At 42.9% G+C, this 15,782-nt stretch overlaps 1 protein-coding gene across 2 annotated transcripts; it reads right to left on the minus strand.

Moving 5' to 3' along the window:
- Positions 1-868: 868 nt before the first annotated feature.
- Positions 869-10,762, minus strand: ncl (nucleolin). 2 transcript variants are annotated; one of them, XM_083767653.1, is made up of 16 exons: positions 10,592-10,762; positions 8,952-9,044; positions 8,466-8,577; positions 7,942-8,052; positions 7,019-7,123; positions 6,578-6,712; positions 6,273-6,356; positions 6,030-6,153; positions 5,446-5,582; positions 4,826-4,952; positions 4,475-4,620; positions 3,999-4,137; positions 2,803-2,954; positions 2,349-2,475; positions 1,881-2,197; positions 869-1,724 (listed from the first exon to the last, which is right to left on the minus strand). In XM_083767653.1, the coding sequence occupies exons 1-16, from the start codon at positions 10,607-10,609 to the stop codon at positions 1,660-1,662; spliced, it is 1,992 nt and encodes a 663-aa protein (XP_083623779.1). In that variant the 5' UTR covers positions 10,610-10,762; the 3' UTR covers positions 869-1,659. The 2 variants fall into 2 exon arrangements, with proteins under 2 accessions (XP_083623779.1, XP_083623778.1); XM_083767652.1 differs by having other exon boundaries at positions 6,578-6,710; positions 7,011-7,123.
- Positions 10,763-15,782: the final 5,020 nt, after the last annotated feature.

Below are 15,782 nucleotides of genomic sequence, written 5' to 3' on the forward strand. Positions count from 1 at the left end.
ACCTAGTGGACAAGCAGTCAATAGCTGCGACAAGGACTTCAGAAGTGCAGTAACATTTATGGTACAAACCACCAGTCAGGACTTATGGGTGGTTAGGAGCAAGAGGACCCAAAAGAACCATCGACACTAAATGTGTTTACCATGTCTACTATGGCAGAATATCCACATTTGACTTACTGAAAACGGGCTGCTCTAAACCCATGGTATGACTTCACATCCCAGCTCAGCATTGAGCTTGGCTATTAACCGTTAACATCTGCAACCATTTCCATATCCAGCAGAAATGTTTGGATACACAGGTATTACCAAAGCAACTTCCTTCCACACAAACAGTAACAGCCATGCCAGATCAGTCTTAGATTAAGCCTAATCTATGCCCATTGGAGTAGCCTGCATGGGCATTAGTCAAAGCAAAGCCTGTTCAGGAGAACCACTTGGGTCCAGTGGGAAATCACTGGGTTGAATTTGAGACGTGCAAAAAAGGCCAGGCTGATGGACAGATTCAAAGAATTCATCAAATCTACATGCCGTATGGATGTAGTGTGTAAACTTGTCAAATAAATAAAAGCGTTCCACGAGAGATAAACAATTTGAAATTGTTCTAATTATTTAAGTTATGGATAAGCAAGGGGCCAGGACAGATGGCACTTTCAGGTAAGAGTGAGAATTCTGGACTTAAAATTCTCCTTTGTCTCAACTCTTCATTAGCTCTGGTTAATATTTCCATTTGGTTCACCATCATTAACACTTTAGCAGATCAGCCTTTTCACAATACGGATAAAAAAAAAAAACTTTGTTCCCGCCCGACATCGATAAACATTATAGCGGTATAGAGGTATAATGCAAACATAGTTGACAAACCACCACATTTAAAAATCACCACTTACAGGTTTTATTCAACCTCAGATTCTCAGATGGGAAAAAAATTAGTCAATGCACTACAAATATTACATAGCGTCAACATTGAGAGTCCTCTAGTCCTCTTGTGACTGACTTCTAAATACATGGACTTGTGTGCCCAACCCACCTAAAGAACAGGACAGAACTGTTTAACACGTTCTAAACAACACCCAACAACGTCATCAGGCCCCGACTCCATCCCCTTGTCCGTCAAAAATACAACATGAAGTAAAACTCTTTTCCCCCCTCCCAACTAAAGGCAAACAAAAACAAACAAAAATATAAGGATACATCACAATTTCTTTTCTTTACAAAAAAAATAAAATGAACTCAAAATGAATACAAATTCGTTTCTCCTCATGTACACGATCAGATGTATCTGCATTAACGGGCATTTACCATTCACAGCAAACTTCTCAGTTTAGCCAGACACATTCCATTTGACTCCTTTTGGAAAAAAGCAAATAAAAAAGGGAGAAAAATAAACTGTGGTCTGGATTGAAGAGACGAGGATGATGTGCAGTCGGGACCTTCAGGATCATCTCACTGGCAGCCCTCCGGCCAAAGAGAGAAGAAGGACCATTCCGGCGAAAGGGAAAAAGGGGTTTGAGGAAGTCGGGAAGGGGAGGGGCTTAAAATGCCCACTTTTACAGTTAAATATAATAATCGATGATGCTTTTTGTGGAATGTCCAAAGGCTCTGTAAAGCGATGAAACCAGAGTCCGTTCATATAGTACAAACTAAAACAGATTATTTTTTTTAGTCGTCAAACTTGATTTTCTTGCCCTGGGGCTTCCCGAAACCACCACCGCCTCCTCGGCCACCTGGAACGACAAGAAGAAATGATTTTAAGCACTGGATTTGTTCATTTTGTTTGTGTCGAAATGCATGTTCTAAATGCATTAGATTAGATTTTGTAAAGTTTTTTCTCCAGTCCACTATAGATTTGCTTTAGCTTAACCCCATTGTTATCTTCTTACCGCCAAAGCCGCGTCCGCCTCCGCGATCTCCGCCGCGTCCTCTTCCTCCTCCTCCTCTGCCGCCACCTCCGCGGCCACCAAATCCGCCGCCGCCGCCACGTCCTCCCCGGCCGCCGCCGAAACCGCCGCCACCTCGGCCACCGCGGAATCCGCCGCCTCCGAAACCACCACCACCTCCACGGCCACCACGGAATCCGCCTTCGCCTTTGGGCTTGGCGTAGTCGAGTGTCACCCTGTTGCCGTCGATCTCGCCCTCCTCCATGGCTTCCTTGGCGGTCTGACAATCCGTCTCGTTGTCGAAGTCCACAAAGCCAAAGCTACAGACGCACAGGGAGAGGATGATCAGAATGGCTATAGATGTTTTTAGTGCACTGTAAACAAGAGGACCAGAACTATACAAATAGGCTAGCCTGTGTGAAGGTAACCCACAAGTGGGTATTTTTCCAGAAAAAGTGAGTTGAGCCTTACCCTTTAGACGAGCCGGTATCTCTGTCTGTGACGATCCTTGCTCCAACAGACCCTTCAAACGAATCCCTGAGGGTCTCGTCTGTCGTGTCCTCAGAGAGCCCCTTGACAAACAATGTTTTTGTAGGACCTGGTGGCCAAAACAAAAACAAAAAAACTCAATGAAGATGTTGGTCTTCTTAATCTACAAGTTGTGTACAATCTGTCCATTTAAATGACATCGATTACACATGCACTGGCTTAAAAACATTGATCCAAAGTTATGTTGATCAATGTTGGCCTGTTGTCTCCTATGGGGCAACATCAATACAGCATGAACAGACAGAATCTTATCCAACGATACTAAATATCAAATCATGGTCTGTGGCTCAAATGCCGAATAAAGTATGGGCCTCAATATGAAAGGTTAAAAACTAGTTTTAAATGCTTCAACGTGCCATATTTCGAGCAAACCTACCGGATTTAAATCCCTGGCCGCCACTCTCTCTCCTGTTCCCCATCTGCTGGCTGTACTCTATCCTGACCGTCCTCCCTTCGATCTCTGTGTTGTTCACGCTCTCCATGGCCTCCTTGGCATCATCGTCGTTTTCAAACTCCACAAAGGCAAAGCTGCACAGGAAAACAAAGATAGAGAAACGTTAATAGAAATGTGGGAGAGTTCTTGCTGCATGGCAGACATACGGACCACTGCATCTACTTCACAAATGGGTCTTGCTAAATGAATGCCATTAATGCCAAATTATTCAAATCCATGTCTCAAGGTGGTGGTGGTGGGGGGCTATAGAGGCCGTATGCGCGTGACATCATCATCAAACCTGGAAGTTAACAGGAATGCCTAGTGGCTAAAAAAAACAAAAAAAAACACACTTTCTGGCCTTGACAGTCCATACATCCAAACAGAAAAGTCCTATCTGATTGCATTAAACATTAAACTCACTTTGCCTGTTGCTTTGCCACTCACTTTAAGCATGTGCATACCATAGTACCATACCCTCAGCCAACCAAGGAAATGAATCCATTAGAAAACATTAATTCCTTCCAATTTGGTTCCATTTTTGGGCACATTCAGCGAAAGACAGCAGACCGATATTCAAGGTGTGATTTTTCATGAATTGTACAAAATGTTCCCCCACAACTGCATACATTGCCAAAGCAAATTGGCGACCCAAGTAGGAATCAGGTTGAGGATGTGCCAGCGATTGAGGATAGGACCGGCAGACGATAACACACACCGGTACCGAAGACATAGCATTGGCTTTGATCTACCTCCGTGCATTACACGCATGAGTACTGAGTGACCACATGCATGTTCAAGAAATGGAGGGCAAGGGGACATCTCTAAATTCCATATCATTCTCACGCCAAGCAGTCGTGTTTTGCCACTTGGTTATGGTAGGGTATTCTTTGCAGACATTCTGGATGCCCTTGCATTAGCAAGGGTCATTTACAAGTCTGCCTATTGGTATCCAACTCAACCAACTGTTAGATAGCAGAAACGGGCTTTGAACCCGCTTCACATACCTCACCTGGCTTTAAATGTTCATGTGTTTAACCACATTCGAGCTGGCGTCCCCATTTTGGGCATGTCATTAAACTTAAGGTATCAAATTGTCAAATGGTGCCGCTTGGTCAATGTTCAATTGTACCACTCACCCTTTGGACCTGCCGTTGTTCTGAGGAATACGGATGGAAACAGACTTCTCGAATGCCTGTTGAAGGACGTCCTCTGTGGCGGTGAATGCAACGTTGTTGACCATCAGGGTTTTGCAGGGTGCCCCTGCAGCTGCTGGAGCTGAAAAAGGAGAGACAAGAGGTGAGTTCAGATGCAAGGTGCCAACAGGCCTCTGGAAAGCACAAATCATGGCACTGATCAGTACTTTACTATCTTTATAATCCTCACAGAAGAACTCAGGAGATTAAGGTTTGCATCCTCTCAGGCCATGCATGTAGTTGACCATATTCACACGGCAGCCATTTTGATCTTATGTCATGAAAGTCTACCCAAAGTGTGATGTAAAGTAAAATGGCTGCCAACGCGCGTATGGTCAATACAGTCTGGACCTTCAGTGGGTCATTTGACTGGCCCTGAGTTTATCAGCAAAGATGTCAAATTTGTAGAGCATGTTTACCTGCTCCCCAGGCGCCAGCTTTATTCTGTTGGCTCTTCTGCCCCACAAAGTCCACGAGGATGGAGCGCCCCTGGACGTCGGTGCCCTGCGCCTTCTCAAGGTACTTCTCTGCGTCCTCTTCAGATTTGAATTCAATGTAGGCAATGCTGTGGAACAAATTTGGAAACAATTAGCTCATCCGAAACGTTTACAAAAATTCACATCCCATCTGGTCTAGCACTGCAGAGGTCATTGTAGTATTCACCTTCAGCACATGAGTCACATGCGTCAACAAAGAAATGTTATACAAGTCAATTAGACCAATGTTACGATTGCAGCACAATATTCAAAGACTTCATAGCTGCCTCTTACCCTCTGTTTGAACCGTTCTGACCAATAGGAAGCCTGATGTCCACCGCTTCATCGAAGACCTCCTTGAGGTCGTCTGTTGTGGCGGCGAATGGAAGGTTCTTCACGAACAACGTTTTTGCGTCCCTCTCTGTGGAAGAAACGAGCATAAAAATGAAACCACAACACCACAGAATGCCAGCCTACATAAGGCTTGTTTGCAGCCAGTGCATTGTAATATCAGCATTGTAATGTGAAAAGAGCACGTTTTCAACTATATAACAGAAGATGGTGTGCACATTGCATCGTGGCAACTAGGCTGTGGAATAAATTTACAAGAACTTGGACATGATCACACCCATATCGTTTGGACAGAACATGTGCCAGCGATTGAGGATAGGACCGGCAGACGATAACACACACCGGTACCGAAGACATAGCATTGGCTTTGATCTACCTCCGTGCATTACACACATGAGTACTGAGTGACCACATGCATGTTCAAGAAATGGAGGGCAAGGGGAAATGAATGATGTTCTTTAGGTCACACCGGTGGCAGTGCTGCTACCAAGTTGTTTTTTGCCCATTCTAAATCAGTAGTTCTTTGTACAGAAAGCTATCCATGAAACGGGACCATGTTGTACCTGATTTTTGCTGTTGAGAGTTCTCTTTACTCTTTGCCTTGTCGAGCTTCATCTCCATTCCCAACACTTTCTTGCCGTTCAGCTCCAGGGCTTTCTCCAGGTCCTCTTCCGAATTGAATTCAACATAGCCAAACCGTCTGTCAAAACGAGACACAAACAAAGGCATTAGAATAAAGCCAACATGCATTTGCAGAATTCGAGTCAGTGGTATAACTCTGCAATAGATGGTTTGAGTGAATCATATCCATCCATTGATAATTTGAAAAATAAGTCGAATCATATGTTGGGCTTTATTAAATATGGTTCCATTAGTTTTCCTCAATATTTGAGGAAAACGTGCATACATTGCCGCAATGCCGACCCAAGTAGGAATCGGGTTGCGGATGTGCCAGCGATTGAGGATAGGACCGGCAGACGATAACACACACCGGTACCGAAGACATAGCATTGGCTTTGATCTACCTCCGTACATTACACACATGAGTACTGAGTGACCACATGCATGTCCAAGAAATGGAGGGGACATCCATCTCAGAATCCCTAATAAAGAAGAAACTGTGGCACTTCCAATAATAACGACTTACTTTGAGCCTCCTAGCCTGACATCCACGATCTCGAGATTGTTCTTTGTGAAAAATTTCCTCAGGGCGTCTTTGATTTCATCATATTCTTTGTTTGGGTTCAGGTTTCCAACGAAGAGACAGAAACCTTAGAGAGAAAGATCACATTAAATTATACAAATATCAGAGAGAACACATTTCCATTAATGGATTATAAAATACATTAACATCCAGTTATTAAAATTAGATGTCTGTATGCAGTCTTACCTTCACCATCAGCCTTGGCCTTTTTGGCAGGGGGCGTTTCCTTCTTAGCATCAGCCTTCCTCTTTGCAGGGGCCGCAGGTGCATCTATAAACAACAAGTGTTTAGTTCAACCTTAGCTTAGGTAAAAGCTAGTCAAACAACTCACCCTCGTCGTCATATAATACTAAATCCACTAATTAGCTGGCATCAGATCATTTAAAAGGTGACATCACACACATTCAGTATTAAGTCCCTTGTTTGTCATCATATGCAACCCAACTGGGGTATATTCATATATTTCACTCAAGGCTAGTCAAACAACTCACCCTCATCGTCATCTTCCTCATCATCATCATCTTCCTCCTCATCATCATCATCCTCCTCAGACTCCTCCTTGGCTTTGACCATACCAGCTTTCTTGGCTGGGGCTGCTGGGGTGGTGTCCATCTCTTCCTCAGACTCTGAAAGCCACAACACATACAGATACATCAAACACCAGTGCAGCACCGTTCTAAATACACTAATCCTGTGTTAGCTGCCATCAGAAAATGGGTGACGTCATGGGAACAACCAGTATAACACATTTATTCATTCATTCACTCAACCATTCACAATCAGAATCATCCAAAGAGGTTTGATGTCTTTTTTTTTTTTTTTTTGGTCATCATGTGCAGCTAAAAACTGGGTGCTATTTAAAATATGACGCGTCACTGGTTCCTCAAAATAACCAGCAAGACGTCGCCACAGATACGATTCAACAGTCTTACCATCTTCTTCATCATCATCTTCAGACTCCTCCGCCTTTACTGGTGCCTTGGCAGGAGTGCCCTTTCCTTTAACTGGGGGAGGGGCCTCCTCTTCAGATTCCTCCTCTGAGAAAAACAAAGGATTTTAATGTTTATTATACCTAATAATTCTAGTCTATCAGTAATGTGGGTGTGAATGAGATCAAGTAAAATAACGTTGATCCCGGACCACATCGTCAATACCAATCATGACTTCCACCATAATCAGAGTGGGCCTCTTCTTGCCAAAACACATTGCACAAGATTATCACACCCGTATGCGTTCGGACAGAACATGTGCCAGCGATTGAGGATAGAAACGGCAGACAGGAACACACCGGTACCGAAGACATAGCATTGGCTTTGATCTACCTCCGTACATTACACACATGAGTACTGAGTGACCACATGCATGTCAAGAAATGGAGGGGGTTGGGTAAAGGAAAGGTGGCGTTCTTCTTAGGTTTAGCCCATTCTGACCTGAGATCAGATTCTAAAAATGTCTTCTACATCCCGACAGCTTTCCATTCTGACCTGAGATCAGATTCTAAAAATGTCTTCTATGTCAGTCGCTCTTCGATTTTTTCAAAAATTGCAGACCTACAAGCTCATAGCTCGCCACTCGGTAGCGCGCTATGAGCTTGTAGGTCTGCCATTTTTAAATAGCTAAAGCATAACATAATGCTAACACCAAAATGGGTGCCCGCCCAGAATGGGTTAGTGTGCACTGGTGGCAGTCAATGTTTCATGAAATTCAAGCACTTACAAAATTTAAAGCATTTATGAAACAGTAAAATATGTGCAGTACAATAATAAAAAAACTGATAGATTAGAACGAATGGCCGATACATCAGTGCTAGCCCGTTTCTGAGTAACACGTCATCAGGTACACGTAAAAAGATTACCATCATCATCTTCGTCGTCATCGTCAGATTCCTCTGCCTTAGCTTTGGCTGGTGCAGCCTTGGCGGGAGTTGCTTTAGGGGGAGGGGCTTCCTCATCGGACTCTTCCTCCTCTGTGGGTGAATTTGACATCAGTCAGATCTCGCAACAATTAGTAAGCAAAACATTATTTTTGTTATGTTAACATGCCCAAAAAGGGGGGCCAAAATAAAGACATGAACCTTAATTCCCCTCAACCAAATTTAATTGCTTTCTAACAGCATCACAAGCTTTTGGATTGAGGTCGTAATAAGGTCTTAACCATAAAGTCCAGGGCTTAAAGCCCCCAAAAAATCCCAAGACTGAAAAAGATTTTTTGCTAATCTGCACTGATGCCATTAAATGACCCCTATGAAAGCCTCAGGACCGAAATCAGTCCCCAGGACTGAGAACTTTAAGCCCTGCATAAAGTCAGAGCGCCTTCACAAAAAAGCACTTGTTCCAGTAGTTTGACTTTTGAATTATTCAAATAAAGTGCATTATTTACCAGAGTCTTCGTCCTCCTCTTCCTCACTCTCTGGCTTTTTTGCTGCTTTGCCATTTTTCACAGCTTTGACTGCTGGAGCTTTAGCTGGTGTTACTTTTTTCTGGGGTGGAGCCTGAAAAAAATATATATATTATATAAAAAATAACACAATTCAACTCAACCGTCTTCATCCACTATATATTAACACATTTGTATGGATAATGTTGTTTCCTACATTGTTATAATTATTTCTAAATCATTCATAAAAAAGCAGATATAATTTCATGAATTAAAATGAAACTGATCGATCTATGAACAAAGTATAATTTCATGAATAAATAATGGTAATTCTAAGAAATTCCATAAAGTAAACAAATGTTTATGTAGTAGTGAAAATGGCTGCAAACTTGTAGATCTGCAATCATCAAATTTCTCTTTTAGGTCAAGGGCTTAAATTAACCACTTCCCTAAATATTCCCCCCAAAATCCTTTCCACAGTCACCATACCTCTTCCTCCTCTTCACTGCTTTCCTCTTCACTAGATTCCTCCTCTTTAGGGGGCGGAGGGGCCTTTTTCTTAGGGGTCGCCTGCTTACTTGCCTAAAGGACAAAAAAAAATATTTTAGACAAAATCTAAAGGATGCTAAATGCATTGTGGCGACATTGTGTGTACATGAGATTTAGGGCATGGCCAACCAAACTACACAAATGGAAAACTAAAGATCTATGAAGCCCATGGACCCCCCCCTCACGCCACAGTTCCTACTTCCTAGGGGTTTTTAATGGCTCCAGTATTAAACTTTAGAGTACACAAATGGAACGAAAAGGACCCATAAGTATTTTAGTGTACACAACACAAGGACCTTAAATAACCGCCAAAATCGTAAAAACACACAATTAGAGGGGGAATGTGCCCTCATCTAATAAAATCGATATATTAAAAGTATGCTGTTCTGTATGTGTATCTGACACGCGCCGCGTGACACTGGAGAAGCCGACGCGAACCCCACGTGGAGCGCAGCGGGACACGGTGAAGCTAGCGCGTTGGCTAGCCCCTAGCTAGCTACTTTAGCATGCTAGTCACGTTTTCCTGCTAAACTTTTGACAAAACGCCTAAAAGACAACGGACACGGCCATCGTCAAATATTAAAAACACGCATTACGGGAGATTACCGCGACGCACGGCACGAGTGACACGATTTAATAGTTTTCCGACCATTAATTCACGTTAATAAATAATCCACTACGAGTCTCTACGACCGTGCTGCTGCGCCGCTAGCCAATTAAGCTAACTCGGGTCATTTGTATATTTTGTGCGTGTCAACTTAATTTTAAAAAGAGACATGAGTTTTATTTTAACGCATTGCTACATCCGCCAAGTCATGGCTACAGTTGACAATTCCAAATAAAAAAGCGTTTTAAACCCAATTATAAAAAAACAAAAGTTTGCTGGACTCCATTTTGAAAGCTAAACACTTCACACAAACCACTGAGGCTACATTTCATTACATCGTAGTTTGGCGTCACTCGACAAAAAACAGTCGCTCAAAAGATCCAAAAACGTGTTATTTTTGTGACTTCTACAGTTTATTTACATTCAGCTAATAAACCAGGTTAACTTGTGTAAAGTTAACGTTGGTCACATTTTAACCGTGTTTAATATAAGTGGGAGTATCGCTGTTCTCGGAAAAGGATCAGATCTACAAGCCCCCCAGCACGTTGCGAGGCGCCGCGCTGATAGCTTGTAGATCTGCTCTTTTCCGGACGGCCCGGCCGAGCAGCCAGCCAGGCTCCGTTCGGGGCCTAGCGAGCATTAAGGCACACAAACATGGCTGATCTCAGATCTGGGTCGAGAAGAACTAGCAAGTGTGCTGCTTTATCGCGATCACGCTTCCCCCCTCCTAACAAACAATGCGGCAAAGCTAGACAACATGACACAAATAAGCGTTATACATTTTGAATATCAGTTTTAAATGGTGCATATTGTGTAAATGTTGGTGTAGCCTAGCCTTTAATTTTTTAATCCCCATCATCATCACCATCGCCACACTGCAGGAACTTGCACGTTATACAGGCCTCAGTGCGTAAACATTAATCCTTAATGATTTGAGAAATTGTGGACTATTAAATCGAAATGACACACTCACCTTTGCCAGTTTCACCATGGTTGCCTTTATTCTCGGCGCTTCAGATTGTTGGATTTGCGTTGATGTGGTTGTCTTAAAACTACAAACCGATTAATAACAGAGAGTCTTGCTGCTGCTAGCACACACGTGGCTCAGTCAGTCCACACTGCTGGACATTGAGAAAAGAAAGAGAGAGAATGTGCGTACGCGCGCTCCTCTATGCTCAGTGCCGTGCCTTTTCCGGGCTGTGCGCGTCCACGCGGCCCCGCCCACGGCGGCGGGCTCGTCCAATCGCGCCGCGGCGCCGCCACGTTTTTTTTTGCTTTTCGGATTTTTGTGCGTCCCCTTCGTGCACGAGCACGCGTTGGAGGGAGAGAGGAAGGGGGCGGGGCCGCGTGGGGGTTCTTCTCCTTGCACAATGCACTTTCACTCAGAGAGAGAGAGCATCAGAGCAATTGAGCATCCACATTTATTTTGTATCTCATCTTTAATAATAATAATAACATTGACAGGAGGACACAGCGATTTTGCATTAACTGGATAAGACTCTCATAATAGTCCGGACGTGTTTATGTGTTATTGAGTTAGACTTTTAATTTAGAATGCAGTATGCATGCAGTAGGCGTATAAACACCTAGAATTGCGTGGTTGGTACACAAAATGTGTGCAGGTTGGTAGCTCTGAATCTACATGCAATGCAACCACATTTTACCAGTAAACTGCCTCTCGGCATTTAGCTTTCAAGAAAACAGTGATCATCCGACTGTAGAAGTAGCCACTAGCCAGGCACAGGCAAGACGGATCCTGACTCCTGTTGAAACCTTTTGAAAGTAAACCTTCTTTAGGCTAACTTGGTTTACTAGTGGTTTGTTGACCATTTCCCTTGATTGCAGCAGTTTCGTCACACCGGCAGACTCAGACTGGCAGTCTTTTTTAGCTGGAGGCTTTAATTAATCTAGTATCCGTTCTGGACGGCTGTTTATTTCAACCACGTGGTCGCAGCAGACAGCTGCTATCAACCACGTGCTTCCATCCATCGCACGTGGCTGATCACCGATAGTGATCATGGTGCCTGTTGATGAGCACTCAAACTTATCAAACACTCGACCTACTACTCCGTCTGGCAACAGGCTATGATTGATTGATTGAATACTTTATTAACAGGTAGCAAAAAGTGCAGATGTACAGCTATACAAAAATAACAATATAATAAAAAAGCAGTACATTTCAAGTACAACTCAATACAAAAACTTAACTGTGAGTGGACGACACTTGTTTACAATAGGACCCACTATTTTCAATTCATCAAAACTTTTAGAGACATACGAATATACACAACTATCATAGAGGAGGTAAAAATGGAAAAGAGAGGGGGGAAAGGGGTGGGTGGGGGATTCAGATTTTACGGGGGCCAGTTTGGAATTGCAGTCGTTCGTAGGTGCCCTTTGAGAGCAGTTTTGAAGGAGTCTAGGGATTTGCATGTCTTAATGACTGTTGGTAGGGTGTTCCACATTTTGGTGGCATAGGAGCGAAATTAATTTAGTCCCTTGTTTGTGCCGAATCTGGGTTGCACATGATTTGTTGAACTCCCTCTGGTGTTGTGGGTGTGGACTTCGTTGACATTAAGGAAGTATTTAGACAGGTACATCTTCAGAGTAATTTAGTAAGAGATTGGCGACACTAGCGTTGACTCCCATTGTAACAATGGAATGCAGAAGTGCTCATTCTATCTCAATGGGATAGTTCCAGCCATAGGAGCAATGTTTGGAACTAAAGCCCATAGGCACCCGCTTTGTGGCGAGATCAAAGCGTTACTCTCCTACTCTACACTCTGGGTATCTTGGTGGTGTCGTGAATCTTGTGGACCCGACCCATTGCAAGTTTCTGTACTCTGTCGTCAACCCATTCCAGCCTGTCAAAGTGGGAAGGGGTGAGGTGGGTTCGGGGAGTAAGGCCAAGTAGGAGCCTGACCAGTTTGTTTTGGGAAGTCTGGAGCCTTGTTTTAAGGGCCTTATGGGTGCTGTGGTACCAGGAGGTGCATGCATAGTCGAAGAAACCTTGTACTCCTCCTGTTAAGGTCTTCAAGGTGTTTTTGTTGACCATTGAGGAGATCCTGTATAGGAATCTTGTTCTTTGGTTGACTTTTTTGACTACGTTGGTGGCCATTTTATCACCAGAAAGACATGAGGCACGAGGGATTGTTTCCATTGTGATCCTGTGTATTAAATTAATCAAGGCATATAAAGATATGATGATAATAATGGATTGTATTTTTCTATGCACTACATGCTTACTCAAAGAGCTTTACAAGGGTCCATTCATTCACACATTCATACTACTAATAGGCTAGTAAAGTAGATTTAATATTTTCCGAAAAACAGTGGGGGGTTAATTATTTTTGGCAAGCTAGAAGACTTGTTAGAAGATAGATTGGCCAGTTGCAAATTGAAGACATACTGTATGCTCTTTTATGGCACTTTTAAGCATTATGTTATGCTTTAGCTATTGAAAAATAGCAGATCTACAAGCTCATAGCGCCACCGAGTGGCGCTCTACGAGCTTGTAGGTCTGCTATTTTTGAAAAATCGTGAAAAGGTGCCTGAAATCATTGAATATATATTCTTTCAGAGCGAGTTTTTAACTCAAATCTTTGCTTCATGGGGAGGACCCTGGAACAACAAATTCTCAGATGGGGGTCGGCGGCTAATGTCATATATATTATATTTGGGGGTCCTTGACATGAATATGTTTGAGAAACACTGACATAGAAACATGTTTTTTTTCCAGGATTTTGAAGAATTATTTTTAAATTTCGACGTCAGGTCTAAATGGGTTAAAGGAGGAGGACTCGTAAGGGAATAATAATAAGCCAGGTTAGGTATATGGGCCCAGTGCAAGCTTGCTGTAGCCTACTGTCCTCTACCCTGAGCCATCCCACCCTTACATAACAGAACGAGCAGGGGTTAGGTGAGTCCTAGTCTGACTAGTTTGTTTTGAAAGGCATGTAGTTTTGATTTCAGTGTTTGAGGTGCTCAAGTACCATGAGGTGCATGCATAGTCAAAATGACATTGGATGAGTGCTTCAGCTGGTGTCCTCACTATCATTCTCACAGATCCTGGCCCCAAAATCTATCAAATAAACAGCATCATATGAAGGTGTTTCTGGGAAAAGAGAATTGCGCGTGTGTTTTAATTTCTGCTGCACTGCAGTAATTGTGTGACAGTGAGTAAGCAAAATTAAATGTTTTATGTTCTCCACTCCCATCTCTTTTTGACCTTTAAATCACAGTTGTGCCCCCCAGAGACTGGGGGCCCCACAGGGGCCGGCTGAGGACACAACTGTTTTTAACTTTGTTTAATTTAAAGGTCACAAGAGATGGGGCCCAACCATGACCTCTGAATCATAACATTGTAATCTTAGTTGAGAGTTGTTCCTTGTATTTATACCATGCCCACTTTGACAGGCTGGGATGGCTTAGGGTCGACGACAGAGTACAGCATCTTGCAATGGGTCTGGTCCACAAGATTCGATACACCACCAAGATACCCATGTACCTGTCTAAATACTTCCTTAATGTAAACGAAGTACACTCCCACAACACCAGAGGGAGTGCAACAAACCATGTACAACCCAGATTCGGCACAAACAAGGGACTAAATTATTTTCGCTCCTATGCCACCAAAATGTGGAATGCCCTACCAACAGTCATTAAGACATGTGAATCCCTTGACTCCTTCAAAACCGCTCTCAAAGGGCACCTACGGATGGCTGCATTTCGAAACTGGCCTCTGTAAAATCTGAATCCCCCCCCCCCCCCCATTTTCCCTCACTGTATATTGTATCTTTTCCCTTTTTTGCTTCCCATATGATGAATTCCTGTTCTGTTCTTTTTGTATGTCTCTAAATGTTTGTATGTCTTTAAATGTTTTGATGAATTGAACAATGTGGACCCTGTTGTAAACAAGTGTAATGCTTAATTGGGTCGTCCACTCACAGTTGACAGTCTTTGTATTGAGTTTGTGCTTAAAATGTACTGTAAATTCTACAAACTGTTAATAAAGATTTCAATCAATCAATCAATCAGACAGACACAGAATTAATGGGCACATTTGAGTGCTGTAGTTATCCTTCAATACCACACGGTGGCAGCATTGCATTGCATATGATCCACTCACCCATTGCTTAGCACGGATATGATTTGCACTTTCCCTGTAAAGCAGTTCACAACTGGCACAGGCATTGGTCAAAAATGATCACTATAAGGGAAGATGATCATATCTCCATAAACCAAGGAATTCATTAGGCTGTTATTTGTTGCACTACTATATACCTCTTGCAGAGAAACGCTGCACTCCATAATACATGCAAAGGCATTTATTATATGTAATGATGGGTATTAGAGCAGACAGAGATATAATCACTTGACAACAAGCCTCCTGGCTACAAAACAAGCAGCTTCTTTGTGATCATACAGCTAGCAATGGTTTAGTATTATTTATTATTTTGGGATGTGTCAGCAGGCTGGAAAATGTCTTCAACCATTCAGATCACTTAGTTAAATCACCGCCAGGGTTCTTTACTAGGGACAATTAGTATTTCCCTCTTCACCAAATCTCTTTGCTTAACCCATTCTGACCGGGCACCCATTTTGGTGTTGGCATCATGTTATGCTTTAGCTATTGAAAAATAGCAGACCTACAAGCTCGTATCGCGCCACTCGGTGGCGCGATACGAGCTTGTAGGTCTGCTATTTTTTGAAAAATCGAAGAACGACTGACATTTTTAGAATCTGATCTCAGATCAGAATGGGTTAATCAGACCAGTGTGTGTCCAGTGGAAACCTCGTGTGAATCTGATCTCAGGTCAGAATGGGTCGTACCTCACAAATTGTGGGGTACAGTAGATGCACAGACTGAACTTTAGGTGCACTGAACCTTCGGTTCCATTATGATGCAACGCACGTGGTGAGCTTGTACTTGTAGATCGGCTATAGTCACCTAATGTTCACTCCCCAAATAGTGTTTCTATTTGATTTATATGCATACATAGGCCTACTGTATCATCATTATCATGTAGATAAGTCATGCACTATGCACTTTATGTTTTCTCTCTTTAACTGCAATGATGAGCCTGCCCTGCACAACCAAGAACTACACCCATGTTACTTGTAATGTGATGTGACAATAAAAGATTGATTCTGATTCTGATTCT

The sequence above is a fragment of the Protomyctophum parallelum genome, assembly GCF_964188405.1.
Source record: "Protomyctophum parallelum genome assembly, chromosome: 6".
In the NCBI taxonomy this organism is placed as follows: Eukaryota; Metazoa; Chordata; class Actinopteri; order Myctophiformes; family Myctophidae; genus Protomyctophum; species Protomyctophum parallelum.

Bases quoted from the DNA above. Each gene is read 5' to 3' on its own strand.
- ncl (XM_083767652.1), bottom strand. The intron at 5,583-6,029 runs GTAAGTCGTTAT...TCGTTTTGACAG, and splicing joins GTCAGGCTAGGAGGCTCAAA to ACGGTTTGGCTATGTTGAAT. The intron at 2,198-2,348 runs GTAAGGCTCAAC...GTGCGTCTGTAG, and splicing joins GATACCGGCTCGTCTAAAGG to CTTTGGCTTTGTGGACTTCG.